The 26,029-nt window shown below is 36.2% G+C and overlaps 1 protein-coding gene across 2 annotated transcripts in view; it reads left to right on the forward strand.

The window, feature by feature from the left end:
- Gabrb3 (gamma-aminobutyric acid type A receptor subunit beta3) overlaps positions 1–26,029 on the forward strand; it is a 220,202-nt gene that overhangs the window by 183,664 nt on the left and 10,509 nt on the right. For both annotated transcript variants that reach the window (XM_076851271.2, XM_076851270.2), the window contains exons 7-8: positions 13,815–13,967; positions 20,242–20,486. In XM_076851271.2, coding sequence (XP_076707386.1) covers positions 13,815–13,967; positions 20,242–20,486 — 398 coding nt within the window. The remainder of the gene's footprint in view (positions 1–13,814; positions 13,968–20,241; positions 20,487–26,029) is intronic.

A 26,029-nucleotide genomic window follows, 5' to 3' on the forward strand; every position in this document is an offset into this window, starting at 1 on the left:
CCAGATTTTAGAGGGAATGCCTTCAATTTTTCTCCGTTTAGAATGATGCTAGCCTGAGACTTGGCATAGATAGCTTTTTTTTTTAGTTTCTGGCAGACACAACTTCTTTGTTTGTATTTGGTGCTTTTTACAATGTTGAGGCAAGGTCTGTCTCCTTTACCGAGTGACCATGAAGTCCATAACGTATAATTATTTTTTCTGGGCCTATTCAAATTCTTTTAAGAGGAAATCCAAGTAGTTTGCTTGAGAAGATAGATAGCAGGTCACCTAAATGGTATGTCCCCAAGTAAAAAATTGTTTTAGTAAATACCGTTTCAAGCACACAGTGAATTTTAGTAGCCACTAAAGATAATGTTTATGAGACTGATCAGTGATATAGGAAACTATCCACCATAAAAAAAAGAAATGAACCTTCTGCCTCTGATCCATCCTCCATTCTGTAGCTATGCATAGCCACACCACCACATGTCTTTAAATCATTACCCAGCTGCAAATTTTTGACAGCTGCCTTTTACCTGAGCATGGGTCCCTGATTAACTGCATTGTCTCCTCTTCAGTTTAGCCCTTAAAACCTTTATTGTAGTTGCTGCATTTAATTCTTCTTCTCTCCTCCAGTCATTACTCCTACTTTCTGCCCCCCAATTTTTGTTCCTATCACAGACTCATTTGATATATTTTCTTTCTCTCTTTCCCTATCCAACTTCAGTACATTCACCAGTGAATAGTTCAAATGCCAACCCCTTTACTTATTCATCAATGTGGGACATTAATGTTTGTAAATACATTATCTTAAATTTTTTGAAGTAAGAGAAAATGAGGAACTGGGGATGTAGTGCAGTGGTAAGAGTGCTTGCCTAGTCCATGTGAGGCTCTGGGTTTCATCCTTAGAACTGATAAATAAATAAATGTAAAATATAAAAGAGCTTTTCTGCCAGTTGCCTTTGTGTTTTGTGAAGCTTTGAAACTTGTTGGGTATCATTTCTTTGTTACCTGTCCTCTCACATAGATATTCAATAAATATAGTTTGAGTGTATATATTTGTTCATAAGCATGTGCTCAAAAGTTCCACAAAATAGCCAAATATAGGTTCTCCTTGAAAGTCAAACATGAATGAGAAAAAAAAGGTAATGGATTATTTTAATTAGGCCAATTATACACCATTCACTATTCAAGTCTACTGGATTTCTTGGAAAATCCTGGATTCTTACCACTATTCATTTTTGACACAAAATGATATTTTTTAAGGGAAGTGCTTATGCAGTGAGTAGTTAGATAATCCTTTAATACTACCAAACCTATAATCCAAACCTGTACATGGGTTAGAGTTTTCAAGAGAAAACAAGGATAGATCCAAAGGGATCCATAGGAAAAAAATAGAAACAAGAAAATGATAGATTCTTTCTATTCTATAGCTTTCCATTACCTAGACTTAAGACTACATGGTATTTTATTTTTGGTTTAATCATTAAAATAAAGAACAAATTCATCATTGTATTAGTCACCTTTTCATCACTGTGAACAAATTCCTGACAAGAAAAACTTAGAGAAAGACAAGTTTATTTTGGCTCATGGTTTTAGAAGTTCAGTCCACGGTCAGTTGGCTCCATTGTACTGGGCCTGAGATGAGACAGAACATTATGGAGGACGAAAGACAGAGAAAAACTGCTCAACCGGAAAGCAGAGAGAACAGAAAGAGCCAAGGACAAAATATAATCCCCAAGGGCACACGCTCATTGATCTACTCCCTCCAGCCACACTCCAATTGTCTGTAGTTACTGCTCAGTAAATTCTTACTCCATCAAATGGATTAATCTACTGATAGGTTATAGTACTCATAATCTAATATTATCACATTCCTGCATTGTATAGCAGGAGTTTAGGGGGAAAACTTATATCTAAACCGCAACAACTATAGTCAGTAGATGTCAATGTTAAGTGATCCACTTCTGTAAGTTCCTAGGGATTTATGGGTGAGTTTTCAGGAAATAATGAAAGCAGACTTTTAAAGTAAGTGAAAATTTACTTTTTTAAAATGATTAATTTATTTTAATTAGGTATATATAACAACAGAATGCACTTTGACTTGTTGTACACAAACACGGCACAACTTTTTATTTCTCTAGTTGTACATAATGTAGCATCATACCATATGTGCAGTCATACATGTACCTAGGGTAATGATGTCCATTGCATTCCACCATCTTTCCTGCCCACATGCCCATTCCCACCCCACCCTCTCCTTTGCCCCATCAAAGTTCCTCCATTTTTCCCATGTCCCTCCCCCGCATTATGGATCAGCCTCCACTTATCAGAGAGAACATTTGGCCTTTGGTGTTTAGGGATTGGCTTACTTCCCTTAGCAAGATATTCTCCAACTTCATTCATTTATCTGCAAATGCCATGATTTTATTCTCTTTTAATGCTGAGTAATAGTTCATTGTGTGTATATACCACAGTTTCTTTATCCATTCGTCTATTGAAGGGCATCTAGGTTGCTTCCACATTTATCTATTGTGAATTGAGCTGCTATGAACATTGATGTGGCTGCAATACTACAGTATGCTGATTTTAAGTCCTCTGGGTATAGACCAAAGAGTGGATAGCTGGGTCAAATGGTGGTTCTATTCCAAGTTTTCTAAGGAATCTCCATACTTCTCTCCAGATTGGTTGCACCAGTTTGCAGTCCCACCAGCAATGTATGAGTATGCCTTCCCCCCCCCCATCCTTGTCAACATTTAGTGTTGTCTGTATTCTTGATAAGTGCCGTTCTGACTGGTGTGAGATGAAATCTTAGAGTAGTTTTGATTTGCATTTCTCTAATTACTAGAGATGTTGAACTTAGATCTTCAAAATTCTTTTGATTAAAACCTGAAAAGGTATTGGCTTTCTAAATGAACTTTGGGAATACTGTAAGAATTTTTGTTTACTGATTTTAACCTTTAAATATAATTGGTTAGAAGTTATGATTTGAACATTTCTCTCAGAAAAATATTTAATAAAGCAAATATTATATTCTTTTTATCATGAATGGAATTTAAACCAAATTTTCAAATACTAATTTCAAGGAAACTGTTTTAATTTTTTGTGTGATTGCTGTTCAGTTAAATATAAATTAACATGTTACTAAAGTATTTGGAATGTGCCAAAAAAGTTACTTAAATGCCTTTAAAGCAAACAATTTCCGATTTATTTTAAAAAGTGAGAATCTTAAGTAGATTATCAAATCTCAAATCTTAGTTGATGGACCTTCTAACAGACTCTAATTAAGCAAGACACTCAATCCTACGATAGATTAGAATTATTCTCATGCTTTAATATTTTATACAGAGCCTTTTATAAGGAGGTATTTATAACTTTAATGATAATCTTTATAACTTTTCTATATGTACACATATGCAAAAATGTTAAAAATACAAATATTCAGATAGTTAATGATCAGGAAGTTAATAATAATGTAACTACTATCAGAGCAAGAAGTAGAACATCTTGATACTCAAGGAGTTTCCACTACAATTCCTCCAAACTTCCTCCTCTCACTCCTTTCCAAAAGCAGCCACAATCTTATTATCCTTTAGCTAAGCTTTCCTGGTTTTGAGTCTTATTTAATGGGATAACAGTCTGGATTATCTTGTGATTGCCTTCTTTAATTCAGCCTTAGTTTTTGGAACCCATCTGTGTCTCTATAGTTTATTTAGTTTCCTGGCTCTACTACTGTTTAAATAAGTCAAAGTTTATCCATTCTGCTTCTTTTGAACGTGAATGAATAATGCTAAGATGAAGGTTCTTATACTTGTTTTTTTGAAAACATATACATATGTAAATGTTAAGTACATACCTAAAAGTGAAATTGTGAGTCTTCAAATTTAATCAGATATGCCAAACCATTTTCCAAAGTGACTGTACCAAGTTACACTCAGAGCAGTAATTTATGACAGTTCTCTTTGCCTCTCTTTGCCAATGCTTGACATCTGATAGGGGTTAGGTGTTATCTTGTGGTTTTAACTTCCACTTCTCTGATTACTAGTAAGATTGAGTACCTTTGCTGATAGCCTGTTTGGAGATACTTCTTTGTGAATTGCTTATGAAAGCTTCTTTGTGAACTGTCTTTTTTCTTATTAATTTATTGGAATTATTCATACATTACACATGCAACTTTATTACAGGTTATATATGTTACCAAAATATGCATTGTACGTTTGGAACTATAGTCCCTCTGAAATTTATATATTTGTTTGTTTGTTTGTTTATTGTGAACACTGTGCAGTATGGGTCAATTTTCATTTTATTTCCCAAATACCACTGCTCTGCAGGCAACACCTTTGTCATAATTTTATGTGTACATATGTGTTTGGACTTTCTGTTCTGAGCTGCTGATTTGTTTGTTGTTCTTTGTACATCATGGTACTCACTGTGTTATCATCTTTAAATAGAGCAGATCCTTCTCTTTTTATCTATTCTGTTTATTAGTGGCTTGTTTATTCTAAGCCTTTTTCATTTCCCTAAAAATGTCATAATCAGATAACTAATTTTCTTGTAAAAATGGTTTGGCATTTTATTAGGACTGCATTAGTTAATTTAGTGAAAAGTGACATCATTATAATTCCTCTAATTTGTTCATATTTTCTCTCTCCATTTATTTAGATCCTTAATTTGTCTGAATGCCATCTTACAGTTGTCTGCTTAGAAATCTTATACATTCTTGTGAAATTGTCCCAGATATTTGACACTTTCCGATGCTATAAATGGTAAAATATTTTAAACATAATTTCTTAGTCTTGCATATTTGCAAGAAAACAGTGATTTTTGTATTAAATCGCCTTTCAAATGTACTTATTACTTTTAATAATTTCTTTGAGATGAAACTTTTACTTTTCCCAATGTAAGGACCAGAGTGTACTTTCACTCCATATTTCCTCGTTCTAATTTCCATTAGCTATTGTCATTCTCTATTATAATTTATGTACTCTTCAGACCCCACACAATATTACAATATTATTGTTAAATGCTGTAAAAGTTCACTTAGATATAATTATGTAATTCTTTGTTATTTATTCTGCCTTTTTCTCCAAGTCACTCTCTCCAAATGTGTTCCTTCTGCCTAAGAAAGGACATTTCAAGAATACTTGGATGTAAATGTAAATCTCCTGGTAACAAATTTCTTAGATTTTTTTTAAGTGTCTGTACAATTTTGACTTGCTATACTATGATTTTCTCACATAGGTTGTGCTTATTCGTGACAGAAATTTATGTTGGTGTGTTCTGTTTGTTTCTGCATTTGAAGATACTGTTTCATTGTCCTTAAATTCGATTATTTCCATTGAGAGAAAAATTGTAGGTCTAATTGGTGCTACTTTGAAAATAATCTATTTTTCTTACCCCTCTAGCTGCCTTCATGTTTTTTCTTTTTGTCTGGTTTTCGTTGGCATCATCAGAATGTCCAAATCAGAATTTTCTCTATAATTATTCTTCTTGGGGTTTATGGATCTTGACTCTCTTTGGCTGGGAGTTTCTCAGCAATTTGGGGTCACTGTTAGCACTATTTCAAATACTGCGTTTGCTTCATTCTCTCTCTCCTTTTTCTATAATTCCAATTGTACACATGTTAAATCTACTCTCTGTATCATCTGTATATCCTCCTCTCTGTATTTTGCATTTTATTTTCTCCTCATGCTTCACCCTGGGGATTTCTTGCTGACATCTTTCAGAGAGAGGCATCCAGCATAAGCTTCACCCCTTTCTGGGACTCAAGATAATTCTGACTCAGTCTTTGTATATACTTGAGCCCTTTTGCTTTATCATTACATTTTGAGCAAAGCTCTGTGTACAAGTGTAACTAACACAGATATAGGGGGTGTCGCTCCCCTTCTTCATGACCTGTCTCCAGTGTTTGCTGGAGTCTATCAGATATTCTGCTGAGCTTCTCATCTTCCTCTTCTAATGCTATGGATATCTGTGTCCCCTCTCTGTTTTTTTTTTCTCTCCCAGATTTTGGTACAGATTTTTTACTGATTTGTTTTCTATCCCTTGACTTCAAGGAGATGTATTTTAAATTGATTCATATTTACCAATCATTTCCAGTACACTCAGACCTGTGTCTGTGGATTCCATATCTGTGAATTTAACCAAGGATCAAGAATATTCAGAAAAAACAGCATTTGTACTAGACATGTAAAGTATTTGTTTTGTCATTATTCCCTTTGCAATACAATAGAGATCACTTAAAGTGTACTGAAGGATGTGTATAGGTTCTGTGTAAACACTATACCATGTTGTGTAAGGGACTTGAGGATACACGGATTTTTACTGCTATGGGGGTTCAGGAACCAGATGCCCAGAGGTATGGAGGATTAGCTGTGTATGAATTATCTATTCTACAACACCTCGTGTGGTTTGATTTTCACCCTCTTTATTTTTCCAGAAGAGTTTATGGTTATTTCAATATCTAATTCTTATTTAGTTGGGTTATTAATACAAGTAAAAAACAAAAGAAGAATATTTAGGAGACTTTTTTTATATTCACATTTCAGGAAATATGATTTATTTAATTTGTGGTTTTATGACAATATTACATAGAGGAAGCATTTATACAGGATAGTGTGCTTTTAGGGAAAGTATTTTAAAACTCATTGTCAGGAGATCTGAGTCTTTGGGTGTAATGGTAACCAGCTGTGAAAATGTGTGCAAAGCACTGGAATAAAAGACAGGTAATGGGATTAGATTCAAAGAAGTACTGAATTAAATTTATTTCAAGGAATATAAACAAATATACTTAGATAACAATCAAACCATTAAATATCACTGAGGACATATGGATCAGCAGATTAGAACTATGGGTTTTGTACTGACTCTGAATGTGCGACCTGCAGACTAGCAAAGTTTATGATGTACAGTTTGTGCCAAATCTGAATTTTACTCCTAACTTTTTAGTTTTCTTTGAGCTGAAAGATTGAGTTTTTTGCAAGATATACAGAGAACTGACTTTAAATATGCTTATTTAATTATGTGGTGTTTCTCTTTCTCTTCCTCTTTTTGGTTGTTGTACCTTTGGATAATAATATATTCTGACTTTGTTTCAAAAAGTTTGGCCAAGATTAGAAGAAAGGCAAAGAAAAGAGTCCAAAATAAATGATGATGAAGCATTTCAGTTAAAAGATATGAATTTTCTAATCTTTGAAAATCAGTTTCCAAAATGCTGTTTTCACTTATTTACTAGTGATTATGGAAAAATATGTATCTTTTTCTTTAAAGAGAGAGAGAAAGAGAGAGAGAGAATCTTTTTTGTAGATGGACACAATACAATGCCTTTATTTTTATGTGGTCCTGAGAATCGAACCCGGGTCCCGCCTGTGCTAGGTGAGCGCTCTACCACTGAGCCACCATCCTAGCCCCCCAAATTATGTATTTTTTAAAGTTCATATATCCCACCAATAATTGATGAACTTAAATTTCTCTTTAATAGATCATTCATGGATACTAAAGTTTTGTGATCAAATTGTTGCCCTTTGGACCTTTAAAGAAAGGATGTTACAGGCATGATTAGTATTAAGTGGTGAAAAAACAAAATAACCATTTGCATCTTATTTATAATTTATTTTAACCTCAAATTCTAGAGATAAATCCATTCTTTTCTCCTATTTTTCCCTATTTTGTTTTGTCAAAAGGTCCTTAGATACCATTCATCCACGCCTCCTACCCAGGTACTATACCTAATTCCTTTATCCAAAATTGCAGACCAGATCATGCTGCCTCCCAGTGCAAAAAAAAAAAAAAAAGGAGCTTATCTATCTCACTTTGTTGCTGTGAGATCACTTTAAGAGTTACTAACATATGTGTCACTACAGAGGACATATATGAAAGAAAATTCATTGCCCCATATCTTCACAAAAATAATTCTTATCTACCTTAATATTCTGGAGTTGCCTTTAAGATCTTCATATTTTTAAAATATGTTCAAGGATGAGAACACACTGATTACAGGCTTCTGAGTGCAGAAGTTACCAAAGAGAGAGGATAAGGAAAAGAAGAACAACTGTGTATTTTTAAGCATGTTTTCATTTTTTGACTAGATAATATATTTTATACTTTATATGAATTAAGCCTGATGATTGCCAATTTATACATGAAGTAGATATTTTTCTTTATAATATTTTTTTAGATATAATTTACATACTAAATCATTTTCCCATTTACAAATATATAACTGAACACTGGTTAGTGTGTTTACAGCTTCACAACCATGATCAAAGTACGTTTTAGAATATTTTTATCACTTTGAAAGGAAACCATGTACCTTTTAGCAGACATGTCCTTCAACCTGCTTTCCCCACCCTTGACAACCATTAATCTACTTTAGTTCTCTAGACTAGCCTGTTCTACACATTTTCTATAAATGGAATCATGTTATTTAGTCCTTTGTGACTGGCTTCTTTCACTTAGCATGATATTTTGAAAGTTCATCCATGACGTGGTAAACACTAGTCCTTCATTATTTTCTATAGCTAAATAATAGTCCATTGTATGAATACACCACATTTGATCTATCCATTTATCAGTTATCGAACATTTGTGTTGTTTCCTTTTTTTTAAGCTGGTTGGAATTTCTCTCAGGAAATGAACTGGTACTTTGGCATGGAATTCCTAGGTCATGTGACACTCTAACCCTTTAGGCTGTTATCTGAAAGGATGGCACCCTTTTATACTCCCAACAGCAGCATCTGAGAGATATAATTTCTTCACATACTCACCAACAGTATCTGTGTGTTTTATTGTAGCTATCCTAATGAGTATGATGGGGCATCTTATGTGGTTTAAATTTCCATTTTCCTAATGAATAATGATATTGGGCTTCTTTCATGTGCTTATTAGCCTTTTATATATCTTCTTTGGAGCAGTAGCTATTCAACCATTTATCTATCTTCTTTGGAGAAGTATCTATTCAAAGTCCTTTTTCCATTTTTTAATTTATTTTTTGTAAGCATTTTTAATGTATTCTACATGCAGGTTCTTTATCAGATATATGATTTGCAGATATTTTCTTTCTATTCTGTGGGCTTTTTTTTTTTTTTTACTTTCTTGATGGTATCCTTTGCAACATAATAGTTTTTATCTTTTGATCAATTGTAACTTATTGAATTTTTGCCCTGATTTTACACACAAGGAAACACAGGGTATAAGAAGAAGCCCTGAATTGGAACAACTTGTGTTCAGGGGGCCGTATCTCCGCCTGTTGGCTCAGCATTTTATACACAAGGAAACACAATGTGTAAGAGTACAAGTCAGTCTCCCAAACAGAAATATCCAAAATAGAGCATGAGGCTGGGTTGTTCAAACACCCTTTTCTTTGTTGCAGTATCATGTAGTTCAGCACTCTGGTCTTTACTGTGGAGGAAAAAAAGGAGATAACCTGCCTTCATGAAATGTATTTTAGCTCTGATTCTGTAATTCTGTGTACAAAGGAATCTCCCCCCACCCTCTCTCTCTCTCTCTCATTTATTTCTTTTCCCTCACAGATTTTTTTCAACATATAATAAAGTGACAAGTAATGGCAGTGAGAAAATCAGTAGCACTATTTATCAATTTTAGGCTGTATTATAAAGCATAGAGTAAATTATTAATGAATAAGACAGCATGATAAAGGACCCCAAAGTGGCACTGAGAGCTTCTTAGGCAATGGGAAGAGCCCCACAGCTGCTGCCTTGATGGGAAAAGGGTGTGTGTGCATAGGTCAGCTCTGCAGCAGTTGCTAAAATGTCAGCTTGTTAGTTTACAGATACACTGGAGTGACTCTGATCACTCTGAAAAGTTGGCATGATGCTCATTGTGCACATTTTTAATAAGTCTTCAAAAATATTAATGTCTAGAGAGTGATATAAATTTAGGCTGGATTAGAGATCCAGAGCCTGGTTTTTGGCATAAATTTTAATGCATCTGGGGAAAAAAGGTTGAGATCAGCATCTTCACTAGATGATTTTGCCAAGGAAGCCCTGACTTGGAACGATGCTCTTGTGTTCAGGGGCTGAGCCTCTGCCTGTTGGCTCTGCATCTACTGGGGTTCTGGCCACATCTGCATTGCCACACAGGCATTAGGGCTTCAGTACAGTCTGTAGTAATTTTGGAATTTCTGTCTTGAAGGATATATCTGTGTATAGCTGACTCACCACTTCTCAAATTTAAATTATTAGCCACTAAATATGATCTTCTGGTAATTTTTCTTTCCCATGGATATAGACTATATCAGGGTATTCCATCTTTCCAGCACTAGAATATTCTTTAACAGAACTACAAAAAAAGACTTTTATGTACTCTTTAAGATGCATATCAAGTAGTGAAAGCCTTTGTATAGAAGAATATATTTATTTGTCTGACAATTCTGGGGTTTACTCATGTTCTGAGGTCCCCCACCACCACTTTGGTGTCCTTAACATTGGTAGTTCTCATTCTTCTTGCCTGAAGAAATCCTAGTCCACTATGAGCATCTCAATCCACAGAGGTGAAGCCTTTCTCAACCATTTCATTCACATGCCCAGGAATATAGGTGTATCCCCAGGGCAGCACATATTTCATCTTTACCAAGGTGGTATATGAGCTAGTTGACTAGAGCTTTGATTATTCTCTCATTCCTCCTTGTTGCTTGCTCTACTCACTCTTCCCACCCCAGAATAGTATCTAGGGGGCACATGCTGAATGCCTCAAAGTTTTGCTGATGTGAAGTGGCATTTTACTTTTATCCAGTGGATATGTTGCTGAAAAACACAGAAGAAAAGGGTACATTTTCTTAATACTAAATTCTGTGCCATGCCTGTATTGGTAAATTTCCAGAGATTCATGTGTTTTTGAATATTCTCTTCTTAAAGGTCTTTACGACCTACAATATGGTCTGTCTGTGGTTATCCCCCATGTTCCAAGGGCAAGTTTCCCAACAGAGTGGCAGTGGTACTTTATTGCATGGGTGTCAAGTTCAGCTTCTGTTGGAACAGCTTCACTGAATATGTGTTTTCAAAATATTAAGACACATGACTTGGAAAATGGAAAGTTGGGAAATACAGTCAGTTTCATTGTCATTCAAAAACCTCTGTTGCTATATGTAGCTCTAATATTCAATAAATATATTGAATATTTTGTGTACTAAACTCAGCTCAAAAGTCACATAAATAAACTAAGTATTCCTATTTTAAATTCTTTTTGAATATGAGTGTATTAATTCATAACCTGTCATTGTTTAGGCATTTACCTACATGTTGCAGTATGTGAGAAAATACAAATTTAATCCTGGGAACTGTACAGCTTACTAAAGAAGATACTATTATAGTATATACTCAAAATTAGACTTTTAATAAGAAAAAAATAATTCAAGAAAGGAATCATGGAAGAAGAAAGGAATCATGGAAGATGTAGCATTTGATCAAGGCCTTGATGGGAGAAGACATTATTTTAAGAACAATGAGTTTGAATTAGTAGAGTCAGGAAATACAGACAATTATTTTGTGTCTGGAATAGCAGTGAGTTTCAATGCTGTGCTTCTGAAATGTGTGGATAGAGCAGTGTCAGGGGCCTAGAGATAGCAAACCCTGTGGCGAGGGTCCTCAAATAGCATATCATGCTAGTGTTCCATATTTAGACAGAATGGAATGTGAAACAACAGAGCTGTACTAAATCCATGGAGAGGGAAGCCTTATTCCATTAATGGTGTTTCAAAAATTGGTTGTGTATGGAACAAAAAGTCATACTTTTATGTTGTGTGAAACTCATAATCACCAACCCTCAAAATAAGTTTGTGGACAGATTGTGAATTTTTATAAGCCTAAAAATCAAAAGAAGTGAAATGGATAAATGCAATCACATGCAAAAATTTAAGCATCTATATGGCCTCCACTAAAAACTATTTTAAGTTTTAAAATGAATAACTAGGAAAATACCTGAAGATGATACAAGTATTAGAATATGAAAAAATAAGTGAAAAGGTAAAAACAGTAAGATAAAAAAGAAATTAGAAAAAATAATTATGAGAAAATAAGATTAAATACAGAGGACAATCAAAATATTTAAAGAAATCAATCAAAGGGACACATTTGTTTCTCATGAGAATTAGCAAAAGTGAAGAGATGTACATTATTATCATGTTTGCAAGGCAAGATAGGTACTTTTGTAAAGTGCTGATACTGTCAGGGTACATTGGTATGATTCTTTTGCAAAGATATTTGATAGTGTATATGAAAGCCCTAAACACTGGCTTAGCAAGTTATCTTTTGGCATATTCATCCTAAGGAAATAAGCCTAAATGGATCAAAAGAGCTCCGCTCAAAGATATTTAGTTTTATAAAAATGGAAATCACCTAAATCTATAGCATCGAGGATTTGGTATTTATAAACTATAGATTTCATTTCATGTGTATATATTTGATGGAAATTTTGAAGTTGTGTTTAAAGTTTGTGACAACCATGAAAATATTTATGTGATGATGATGATGTGATACATGCATTGATCAGAGAAGAAACACACACACACACACACACACACAAGAAAAGACTGGAAGAAATTCCCCAAATTGTTAAACTTTGTGTTGAGTTTATTAAGTGATTTTTTTTCTCTTTTATATAATCCTGACTGAAAGTGTAGTTGATAATAAAATAGGAAGCCAGGGTATAAAACCATTCATCTTCTACATAAAGGTAATAGTTTTATGAGTGAATCAGACTACAAATGAAAAGAATGCAGGGACAAACACAGACAGAGACATGGAATAACTTCTGGAAAATGCATGTATTTGGGGGAAGAATAGGACTCTGTCAGTCTTACAGAAGAAGGAATAAGAAAGGCAAGGTCTCCTGAAGCTAAGAATAGAGGCAATCTCAGGCAAAGTGGACCACCCATCAGCAAAAGAGGGAGGAGGGTAAGGAAGTTGGTAATTGGCAAGGCCACTGAGTTTTCATGGATGGAACTTCAAGCAGTTTTGTGAGAATCCAGGAAATAAAAGACAAATATAACACTAAACATGACGTCCCAAATGGGCTATCTTCTCTCTCTATAATAGCGGTAGTGGTGGAATTCCAAGATGTGCTTTCAGAATGAAGCAATAAGGTTTATTGTTAGATTCTGCATATAAGAAAATGGGCAGAGGCTGGGGAAGTAGCTCAGTGGTAGAGTGCTTGTCCACCCTGTGCAAGACCCTGGCTTTAATCCCCAGCACCTCCCAAAGGAAAGAGAAAAGAAAAAGAAAACAGACAAGTATTTCTCTAAGGATCTCCTTAGTACCTTTTCTATGGCCAGAAACAGCTTCTCAGTGTATATTGTTGATCTCCATGGAACTGAACTTCTCTGCCCCTCTAGTTCTCAGGATGCCCTTGAACTTCCACAGTTGGTCTAGGGTCAGTGCCTCCAGTACCTATGCTCAGAGTCCTCTGGATGACTGACAAAGGTTGTTTTGCCCAGTAAGTCTTAAGTCGAATCTCCCTTGTCAACTATGGATGAAAAGGGGACAGTCATCCATGAAAAATACACAAGGTATTTGGCATCATTCTGATTTCTAAGTTTAAAACTTCCCCAGAGTTTTCCCAGGGACAGTTCCCAGCTGAGCATTTAGCCTTAGAAGACTATCCTCATTAGTCAGTCAGTCTATCTTTAAAAATAGACTGATGTACACTCCCTTTTCACTTCTATAAATACATTCAGGCGGATAAAAGCAAACCCCAGGGTTGTGGATTGACCCTCAGTCCTTGGGCTTTCCTGATGCATGCTGTTGACCTGTGGAAGTCAAAGCAAAACTGTGTCTGTTTAGTCTCTTCACCAGAATAAAATCCTTGTTGGTTTACTACAGGTGCCTATCCTCGACTCTCACTGAGTTTTCGGCTGAAGAGAAACATTGGATACTTCATCCTTCAGACTTACATGCCCTCTATACTGATCACTATCCTCTCGTGGGTGTCCTTCTGGATTAACTACGACGCATCTGCAGCTCGAGTTGCCCTCGGTAGGTGCTGCTTTCAACCAGTATCTAAACTGTGAAGTGACCATGTCATTATGGTATTAAGGGAGTTTAAAGGCTATGGTTCAGTGACGACTTTTTGACATCCTGACACCAGTCTTGTCCATATAGTTACTTTTTTTTTTTTATCTTGAAACACTAATTTCATGCATGATTCCCTTGATGTGTTAATTTAATTATAAGGCTCAAATGTGAATTTTCATGCCCATGAAAGGGAAAATATGCTTGCAGAATATTTGCATAATACAACTATTTTTGACACTAATTTTAAAGCTAGGATTAACATCTCCTGCTCAAAATTATTCCATGGCCCAGAAAGCAGACTTGATTAATTGTGTATTCTTTTTTAAGTAAGAAAAATAGTCAAATACTATAGCATATAATTGTAATTACACAATTTAATGAACATTAGAATAGGCAATTAGATTCTGAGTGGTTCCCAAGAATCTTAGTGATCTTTTCTGACCCTTGGTTATTTGGCAACTGGATTATTAGCTGGTGTACAATATATCTTATAGGTTCCAATATTATTTTTAATATTGATTTTAAGGGAAGGCTTATAGTTCAGAAGCACCCTCTACTCAGCTAATTATTATGAAACTTCATGAATAAAATAAGTATTTGAATACATTTTAGGTAAGTACAGAGCTGATGAACAGTCTCCAGGCCATTCATCCTTTGGGTGGGGCTGGATTTAATTCCTGAAAGTGAAATTAGCAACAGTACTTTTAAAAATTGATGGAAAAGCATTATCAACAATCTTGCTGATAAACTAGTTAACAGAAAAGCATAAAAATTCAGGGTTCAAATTTTCTCATCTTGCATTCATTTTCCTGTTTATCAACATTCTCCAGGACCTTACATTGATTATCATTTTTTCTGAGAGAGAGAGAGAGAGAGAGAGAGAGAGTGAGTGTGTGTGTGTGTGTGTGTGTGTGTGCATGTGTGTGTATGCGCGCGCGCGCGCATGTGTGTGTGAATGTCCTAGACTTAAGATATTTGCACAGTTGTCTTGAAGGTTAGACTTTGTCCCTAGGAAATAGTTTAAGGGAAAAAATCAGGGAGCTGTTCCTAAAGGTGTTTAGGTGAATTTTTTTTGAAAAAGTACTTTAAGAATAAAATGTCAAAAAACTAAGAAGAACCTTGTATGAATTGTTATGTATTTCTAATGATTATGGCAAGCAAAATTCTCTTTAAATATTCTCTAGTAGTTCTCCACAGCCCCAAGTGAATGCACTGTAACCTCAGTCTTACGTAGATTTTACTTGGTTTTCATTTTAATATTTCTAGATTACTCTTTGTTAAACCATTTTCATTTTTCTCATTTGCAAAAGTCAGACATCCAATGAATTTGTAAAATTTCCAAATTTTGTGGAACCGTGTGCTTATACAATTTTATGTTGTTCCTGTTAAGAAAAGCAATACAAAACATGTAAATGCAAGATTGCTGGGTCCCCTCCCCAGACCTAGAAGAGGCCTGTGCAAGTGGAGAACTGGAGCTGAAACTACTTTAGCTTCAGAGTGAATATCTGCAGGGACTTTGTGATTAACTGCAGACATTAGAGAAATATGAGCACCAAAGAGCCATAATTATCTGGCATCATCAGGGGTGAGGTGTACTGAAAGTGTCAATCTCTTAAGTTTCCCAGCTACTACAAATTCTATACCTTCTTACTTGTAAAATATTGTCTTCCACAATATGAAACAAGATAAAACAGGTAATCTATCCAAAATGGGTTGTAATCAATCCAACCTCATTATGATATATGACAGTAAATTCTATATTTTCTTGACACAGCATTATTATTTCAGGCCTAAATCATGTCTCTGTGGCTTTGTGAGGATGAAGAAATGTTCTGGATGGAGTTCCTAAGGTTTCACCACTAGAGTACTATCAGTTTCTTCCAGGTTAGAGATCAGAGATGCAGGCTGAGGGGCAGGAGTGAGTAGGTATTTATGAGTCATTAACTTGAGGCCCAGAGGTCAAGAAAAAAAGCCATGATCACAGGGCTGTAGGTCCAGTAGGTCCAGGTCCGGCTCTCAGCCTTGGACAGCACACTTATCCCCTCTGTTCAGCACACTTATCCCTCCCACCAGCATAAGAACTGTCTTAAATCTGTCTGCAGGTATATAACCCAACTGACTAAGGAAAATATGTCATAAGGTCAGGAATATAGAATATCATCATCATCATCATCAAAACAACAGCAGCAAAGATAAGGCTGAAACTTATCAAATGCATTCTCTGCTAAGGCTGTTAGTATAATCACCTATTCTGCGGAAGATCCATTGCAGAAGAGGCAGACCCACTGCTCCCATTTTGCAGAGCAGGAATATGAGGTACAGAGAAACTAAACAAGTGGTATAAAGTCACAAAATTACTAGCAGAAGAGAGATGTCAGTACAGTTACTCTAACTCTAGGGCCTCTCCCTTAACCACTGTAGGTGCTCTTGTCCTCCCTTATCTTTGTTTCCCCTTTCTGCCATTTTAGTTAGCCATATCAACTGTGATCTGAAAATATTCAATTAGAAATTCTAGAAATAAACAGTTCATGTTTTAAATAACTTTTATTACAATATATTATTATAATTGTTCTCTTTTATTATTAAATATTGTCACTAATCTCTTAGTGTGTCTTATTTATAAATTAAAACATTGCCATAGGTGTGTACATATAGGAAAATCTTAAAGGTTAGCACTATCTATGACTGCAGGCATCCACTGTTTGTCTTGGAATATATCCTTGTGGATGAAGGGGGACTACTGTCATTCCTAATGTGCCAATAGACACAACATTGAAGAGTTATTTGGTCTACTGCATTGTAAACACCATGGATTTTTTTAAAGGAAAAATAAAGCTAAGCAAGCATTATTATTATTATTATTATTATTATTATTATTATTATTATGTCCTGCTATAAGAGGATATGGCCATGGTTAGCAGTTTGGGTTGGAGAAATCTCCATTCTACCATCTCCTCCCTGATTATCTTGTTTCACATCATGCTCTTTGAAACACTTGGAGTGCTGTTTGCATTCATCCCAGAGGGTTGCACTATGGTAAATACATCTGATTTCCAAATGAGGTCATGACAGTGCAGCGTCTGCACAGACGGAGGGGTGCTTAGCAAGGACCTTTATGGGATGTTTTCCCTTGGACTCCAGGCACTGAAGGACCTAGAACTGACAGGTGGGGGTTAGGGGCCGACTGGAGGCTTGTTCCAATGTTTCCAGCCATGCTCAGCTGCTCTATACACTGCAAGACTTTATGCTTCTGTTCCCAGGATCTGACCGCCAGAGATATTGAACTGGTAGTGTTAACAACCACCACACTGTGAAACATTGTCATTAGAGGGTCTCCCTCAAAACCCTGAAGTCCAGTGATTGGTAAATAACAGTATCTGTGTTTTAAGAGCAGAATTGTATAGTAATATAATTTAGGCCACATTATTTGGATCAAAAGAAAGAGAAATAAAATGTTTTGATTATATGATGCTCATAAATGCTACTTTTATTTCATAGTTATATTTATAAATGCAGTTTTTGAAATAAAGTATTTCATGAGCATAATCTAAATGAGAAATAAATTGAGGCTAACAATTAGTGGAAAATCATAACAGCCTGGTGATTGTACAAAGACTATGAAAGCCACTGCCACCCAGCCTGTGCTCTAGTCAGATATGCTTCCTTAGAAAGTAGTTTAAGTCCAGGAAACCTAAAGCCACGGAAGAATTGTTTTCTGAGATGTTGTTAGTATTAATGCCAGTTACCATTTATTAGCACATAACCAGTGATTTTTTAGACATTGTCTTTAGACTTCTTAATAGCAACTGATAACTGAATTGGAGTTGGACTTTGAGTCTGAGCCATGTCACTCTGCTATCCATGCTGATACACTATAGTACCTTACTCTCCATAGTATCTTAGATAGCAGGTAAAACAGAAGAAAAATTTTGCAAATGTAGACTGAGAGTTCATATGAGCCCCAACTGGAAAGTCAGGCGCACTGTGTTAGTTCATTTTTCATTGCTATACCCAAATACCTGAGGCTGGGTAATATATAAAGAAAAGATATTTATTTAGCTCACTGTTTAGTAAATCTTAAGAGCATGGCAGCAACTTCTGCTCAGCCCTGATGAAGTTTACCTTGACAACCTCACAACTTTACCTTGATGGCATCAAGGTGGTAGTACACCCGAGAGGAAGAGGTCACATGGCCATATGGGAAGCTAGAGAGCAGGGAGGGGTCAGTTTTGCCCTTTTAGAATGACCCACTCTCCCAAGAACCAAGGTGTCCCATGAGACTACTCAACCCCTTCTGAAATCAGTGCCCCAACCACCCAACAAACTTGCACCAGGCCCCACCCCTCAAAGATCCCACAATTTCTTAACAGTGCCATGCTGGGGACCAAGCTTTCAAAATATGACACTTCAGGGGTGGGTACAGTCAAGCCGTACTCAACCTATAGCAGCCATTCACTAAAGAGTCTTATTAAGGTAACCCTTGATCCTGTGCTGATGGATGTTGGGCCAGATCACAGCCCACATTCCTCAGGGTCTCACTGACCAGGCTGAGATCCGGTGAGATGTGCTGATTTGTCCTCATCTAGATTTTCAGCCCATTTCCTGGTGACATCTACTGAGGCCTGTGTACACATTCCCATTCAAACTTCTCAGCTAGAGAGGCAGAGTACCAATTGAAGCAAAGCATTCAGGCTTCCCAAATCCATTTGGAAGGGGGAAAAAATAGTAGCAGCAGCAACATTACAAAAATTTTGAATAATGTCAAGAACGCTTAATTTTGTAGCATTTGTGTGGTGTTTTTTTCATTTATTTGTAAACTGTAATTATCCCATTGCCATGTTCAAATTTTAAAAAGTCCCCAGGTGCACATGAATGTGATGTTAAAGGAAACCCTTAAAATATTCTAACATCTTAGATTTCCATACATTCCATAAGCAATCGTGGTTTGCAGTTACACATAAAAATAGCTTCCCCGTTCTTCAGTTCTCTTCTCTGCTGTTAGTAGCAGTGCAGAGCTTGGTGGAGAGAGAGAATTTGTTGGAGATAAGGACTTGGCTCTCTTCCCTGCGCTTCAGCTTGTCACAGGCAAACTGAGCTCTGTAGTCTCGAGGTCCTCACACGGGACACAGAGGCTCAGAATTTGTGCCACTGAAGATGGAGTAGGAAACCAGAGGGCTTCAAACTAAGATGCTTAACAAATGGCTGTGTGTAGAGTGGCCTGGGCTCTGACTCAGAACCTGTATCTGGGGATTGCTGACCTATCAGGCTTGCCCTGCATCTCACATCAGGTACAATAGTTAATTTTTATCTTAGAGGGGTTGAAAAAGTCTATTACCATGTGAGGGAAAATTGCAAAATATGGCTCTTGGGTTTAAAGACTAAACTGAGTTTCATTAGGGAAACAGTGAGATCATTCACACAATACTATATAAATAACTCAGCAAAATTACAAAAAAAAATTTAAAGAACTTGATCAGTTGTCACAGAGTATGACAAGATTCTATAATTTGAGCAATACCATTACCCCTTGATATAAGTAAACATTTCCTGAACAGGTTATGTGTAGTACAGACTATTGATTAAGGAAGGAAATAAATGACTGTGAGATGGTCAGTCCTTAGGAACTTTGCCCTACTGCTTCCTTATCCTTGAGCTGATAAGTGGACCTCATCCTAAATGACATATAATAATGATGATGATAATGGTAATAATAATAATAATAATAATAATAATAATAATAGTTCATTTTCTCATTTCTCTTGCTTCCAGTTGACACTGAAGTTGAGATTTATTTCTCCTGACAAGCATTATTATCTGTCATCTCTCCAACCATTGACCTCATCCTATTCATTCTTCTTCCTGGAGCTTTCTTATCAAGACACTTATTGCTTTATGTTGAATTCTGGATGATTTTCATTTCTTTGAACATTCATAAGGAGCACATTCTTTCTAGCTTCCCTACATATCTATCCTTCCATTCTCAAACATCCATTCTCTTTATTGGTAAAGTGTGTTGGAGGCAATGCCCCCACATGGTCTCACTTCCCCAGAGTAGAGATGCTGTTATGAAGTGTGACAATGCTGTCTACATGACACACTGCAAGCTCCATTGGTTCCAGTTGCCCAGTAACATTCAGTCATGTTATTCAAGTGCTTTAAGGTATTTGAGAAAACATAAAAAGGGAAGACCTGGGCAGCAAAACCACAACCACTCATAGCTCTGTTTATTTCCTAGGGATCACAACTGTGCTGACGATGACAACCATCAACACACACCTTCGGGAAACTTTGCCCAAAATCCCCTACGTCAAAGCCATTGACATGTACCTGATGGGCTGCTTTGTCTTTGTGTTCCTGGCCCTTCTGGAGTATGCCTTTGTCAACTACATTTTCTTTGGAAGAGGCCCTCAAAGGCAGAAGAAGCTTGCAGAAAAGACAGCCAAGGCGAAGAATGACCGTTCAAAGAGCGAAAGCAACCGGGTAGGCTCCCCCACCCCTGCAGCACAACAGTTACTGAATTTACCTGCACAACATTTGAATGCCAGTTGTGTGGGCTTGTTGATCATAATCTGAAATGTTTCTTTGTGCAAGTCACCGAGTTCACATCAAACCATTGTTAGTACAGATGCTGGAGAAGTTAGCATCTTCCCAATTTCCTATAAAAAAGAACAGAATGGGTAGATCCTGGAATGAATGAAACTTTGGAGCATGGGGCCCAAACTTAATGTATGAAAGCATCTCTCCAGGATGATTCAGTATTCCAGTTGTAAAATTACTGATTTGAACTCTAGCCTGCTATGGCTCTAGGCAGTGTAGTAGACAGACATGTCACTTGCCATCCTTCTTCTGGCCCACAGTTCCCCGGAGAAAAATCCAAAGTGCACAATGAGGGGCTGGGATTGTGGCTCAGCAATAGAGCACTCGCCGAGCATGTGCAAGGCACTAAGTTCTATCCTCAGCACTACATAAAAATAAATAAATAAAATAAAGGTATATAAAAACAAAGAGCACAATGAGGGAGCAGGGCTCTGTGCAGGTGGTTTTGGGGAGGAGCTGGGTGTGTTCCACAAAATGTCAGGGTTGGGTGTACCTCAACAGCAGTGGCTAAGGAGGACGAGGAGGACATACTGCCTTGGGAAGCCCTGGGCTCTCTCTCCAAGAGAGCACCAGAGCACAAGCCAGGTATGCCTCCTTCACCCAGCTCCTCATGCAGTTGCATCCTTCTAATCATAAAGTGACTTTGTCATTAAATATCACTTCAATTTATTTTAAATGAAAGCAGTGGGTTATTATAATTGTAAACAATATTTTAATGAAAGCACATTATAGTTTCTAGATAATTTTTCTTTTTCATAAACTAATTTATTTATTTTAATTAGATATATATGATAGCAGAATGCATTTTGATTCATTGTACACAAAAACAGCACAACTTTTCATTTCTCTGGTTGTACATGATGTAGTGTTGCACCATTTGTGCAGTTATACATGTACCTAGGATAATGATGACCATCTCATTCCACCATCTTTCCTGCTCACATGGCCCATCCCCACTCCACCCTCCCCTTTGCCCCACCAAAGTTCCTCCATTTGTCTCATGCCTCCCCCATTAAGAATCAGCATCCACATATCAGAGAGAACATTCAGGCTTTGGTTTTTTGGGATTCACCTACTTTGCTTAGCATGACATTTTCCAACTCCATCCATTTACCTGCAAATGCCATAATTTTTTTTTCTCTTTTAATGCTGAGTAATATTCCATTGTGTATATATACCAGAGTTTCTTTAAACATTCATCTATTGAAGGGTATCTAGGTTGCTTCCACAGTTTAGCTGTTGTGAATTGAGCTGCTATGAATATTGATGTAGCTGCGATACTACCGTATGCTAATTTTAAGTCCTTTGGGTATAGACCGACCAAAGAATGGGATAGCTGGGTCAAATGGTGGTTCCATTCCAAGTTTTCTAAGGAATTTCCATATGCTCTCCAGACAGATTGCACCAATTTGCAGACTCACCAGCAATTTCCTTTTCCCACACATCCTCGATAACATTTATTATTGTCTGTATTCATGATAACTGCCATTCTGAGTGGTTTGAGATGAAATCTTAGAGTAGTTTTGATTTACATTTCTCTAATTACTAGAGATGTTGAACATTTTTTCATATATTTGTTGATCAAATGCCCCTCATAGAGGAAAAAGTAGTCCTAAATCTTCCTTATGTCGGATTAGGCCCTGACTTCATTAACAAGATTCCTAAAGCGCAAGAAATAAAATTAAGAATTAATAAATGGGATTGACTCAGACTAAAAAGCTTCTTCTCAGCAAAAGAAATAATCAATGTAAGTGAATAGAGAGCCTCATTTGGGGAGCAAATTTTTGCCACACCCATCAGATAGAGCACTAATCTCCAGGATATATAAAGATCTCAAAAACCTTAACACCAAGAAACCAAACAACCCGATCAATAAATGGCTTAAGGAGCTGAACAGACACTTCTCAGAAGAAGACATATATTTGATCAACAAATATATAAAAAAATGTTCAACATCTCTAGATAATTTTTCTAATTGATCATTTCACTTCTTTCATTCCCTCAAATCCTCAAGAATATATTTCAACTTGTTTACAGATTGGCCTTGTTCCTACGTTTCTTTTGGTTTTTAAAACTCCCATTGTTAAAGCTTCTTCTGTCTCAAGACTGTGGAGATTTCCCTGCACTTTCCCATTCCATGGTGGGTCCGCCCCTCACAGGGAGTGAGCAGCTCCTTGGAGTATTGCCTGAGCCTGCGGTGGCCCAGAATAGTCTGCAAATGTTCATGAATGAATGGAGGCATGTTAAATGAATGTAAATGGCTCCCTTCCTTTCAGAAAACATAAATAGAGTTGGTCTGAAAAACCCAGGATCTGTGAATAAAACTAGGCTTTCTATAGGCAAAATTATCTTGAATTTCTTACTGGAAAATATACTCAGTATCATACTGCTATGTTTCTAAAGAGGTCTGCATCCTACTATGAATACACAATTTGCTTTGGCCGTGCTGTTTCCAAGGAAACTAGAATTCGTCACATCATTATTGTTTCCATGACAGAGACACACATACACACACATACAAATGCAATGCTGTCTCTCCAAATTCCTTCTATATTTAAACAAATTATGAATTTATTTCCTTTTCTCTAAATTGAAGCTGTTTAGAATCATCCAATTGTTATGCTGCAGAAACACCTTTTTATGAGTGAAGCATGAAATTTTAAACAAAAAGACAAAAAACAAACATCTCTAACATCCACTGAGAAAATTAGCAGAATATAGACACAATATATTATAAAGCAGATGCAAAGGAAATTTTCAATTGACTCATGAATCCATTTTTTGTTCTCTGTTTTTCAAAAAATTTGCTTCTCTGTTTTCCCAGAGGTTTTGGTAACCCTTTAAATGTTGGTATTTTCCAAAAATCTATAATTGTTAATCAGCTCCTAAGATGTGAAGTCAATGTGAAAATGTATGTATTCTAATTTTTGATGCATATTTAATGCTTTTAAAGATAAGGACTAAAAAATTATTCGACTCACCTAAAAATGTAGTGGTAATTTTTAAGTAGAAATTAACCACCCAAAAAAGTTTATATCAAGTCATAGGGAAGAATATAAGAAAAGTGAGAAAAGTATCAGAAATCTTATGCAAAACAAAAATGTCACTATACATACAGGAAAATAACTTCAACTGTCTTTTGCAAATATTGAGTCATTAATTTTTCCTCCAACACGTGGGATTTTTATCAGTGTGGCCAGTTATAGCCTGTAGCTTTTCCCTGATAGCTACTGGCTCTACAGTAGGGACTTGGCTTATCTCTGTCTTTTCTGAGACCCCTGAGGCATGTCAGGGTGAGGAAGTAGCCTTGTGGCACTGTAGGCTCCAATGAGGAAACTACACCACCAGTAACTGCCTCAAGAACTGTAAATTTATTGACCCTCCTGAGAGACCATGAATAAATTTTCCTTATATGTAGTGTCATGTCATATTCTAACTCAGTAATTGATCCATGGATGTTTGAAATGTTTGCATACTCACATAATTTCTCCTTAATCCAGTGATCTAATGTAAGCCCTGACTTTAAGTGATTTGTGCTTATGGTGTATTTGTTCCTGAGTTGTTTCTGTACCCAAGAATTAGTCTTTAGTTATAATGCACACATTATACTTACAAGCCTTGTAGTATTTTCCAAGTTGTCCAGTTGGTATTTAAATTTCATAAGATGTCAGGAAGTCAAAATTCCAGTCAAGAAATCAGAACCACAGATTCAATACCATTTCTACTAAACAGCAGGATCTTGTTCCTTACATGACAAATCCTGTCTTACTCTTCTAAAACTAGAGTCTTAACTGAAGCTGGAAGGTAAGTAGAGACTGAGAGAGCCACTATATGGCATTCTAATGACATATTCCCTGCAAAAGTCAAAGACCCCTCTGTGTATTCTGGATATTCTGGATAAGATATTAGTTTTTGTTTGTTTGTTTGTTTGTTGTTGCTGTTGTTTTTTAAGATTTGCACCTGTCAACGTTCTAGAGCAGGAAGAAAAACTTCATTGAAGTCGATGATTCTAATTATAGTAGATATGAGATGGACCCTTGAAAATAACAAGTATTCATGAAATGTTTTAAATTGAAAGTCATTTGTCATTCTATATGGGGAATTACAGAATTCATATTTCACCACAGTCACTTATTTCTATTTTAAGACCTACATTATAGATGATAGAAAACGATGAGCATCTCTTTTGGAAATGTTTGTTAAAAATTTTTAGTTTCTAAGATTTATCACATTTTAATAACCCTGTAATACTTTCAGGAAAAAAATTTGCAGATGATTTTCATGTAAATTTTCTATACTTTGGTTCACTTTTTAATGACACCATGTGAGTGTAAAACTATAAGGAGCCCAACTGTTTCCCAATAAGATCGTATTAGTTATTATACATTTACGGTGTTTTGCATGCTAGAATAAGGCTTACCTGCACTATTGTTTCCAAATGTCCGTCTACTCCGAAATAAGAATAATGCAAATTTCCAACAGTTCCCGAGTCCTGTGGCATGTAAGACAGCTACAAACAATTCATAAATGTCCAATGCATTCAAGAGCATTTTAGTTTTGCAAATAATTAGTGAGATTCATAGAGAATTAGGTGTAGCTTCCCTCAGGTGAAGCTTACCTCACTAGAGTTCAAAGGCGAAGACAAATATACAACATTGACCACAAAGTCTTGGGGCATTGATGCATGCAGATTTATCACTAAATCTTGAAAACTCAACCCAACACGCAACTGGCCTCATTTTTATGTGTTCTCCACTCACCCTGTGCAGTCTCTGAGATCACCATATGTGTTCTCATCCCTTTGCCAGCTGTTACCCTATTCTCTCTACCAGAATATCTTTCTTCTTGCCCAATGTCTTCCTCTCCTTCAATCTCAAGGCAGTCATTTTCCTTTACAGCATTTTCCTTGATTTTTTCCCCTACCATTTGTCTGAATTCTGCCTGTCACTCCATACTCCAAACACTGACTTTGTTCCTGTTTTTCCAACTTCTAAGACATATTCTCTGTGCCTGTGAAATGAAAACACTTATATCCCTTGTGCCCACCAAGCCTTCCCCATTTTGTAGTATCCGATTCCTATTTTGTACCAAAATACACATGGTATGATTCCCAGGTGGCAAATGTTCATGTAACATGTATCCATGAAAGTGTGGCCTTTGGTTCCACCTGACTGGAGGTGTTTTTGTTTTTCTTAGGTTTGGTTTGGTTTTGTCTTTCCAATTTCCTAGTGAGAAGAGACAGGAAAACTCACAAATGTCATGTTTTGGGGTTTTTTAAAGTTCCATTTTCTTTGGTACTGGGGATTAAATGTTGGAGTACTTAACCACAGAGCCACATCGCCAGCCCTTTTTATGTTTATTTTTAAAATTTTACCTTAGTTCAAGACAGGGTCTTGCTAAGTTGCTTAGGGCCATGCTAAATTGCT

This window comes from Callospermophilus lateralis, chromosome 3, assembly GCF_048772815.1.
Source record: "Callospermophilus lateralis isolate mCalLat2 chromosome 3, mCalLat2.hap1, whole genome shotgun sequence".
Lineage (NCBI taxonomy): Eukaryota > Metazoa > Chordata > Mammalia > Rodentia > Sciuridae > Callospermophilus > Callospermophilus lateralis.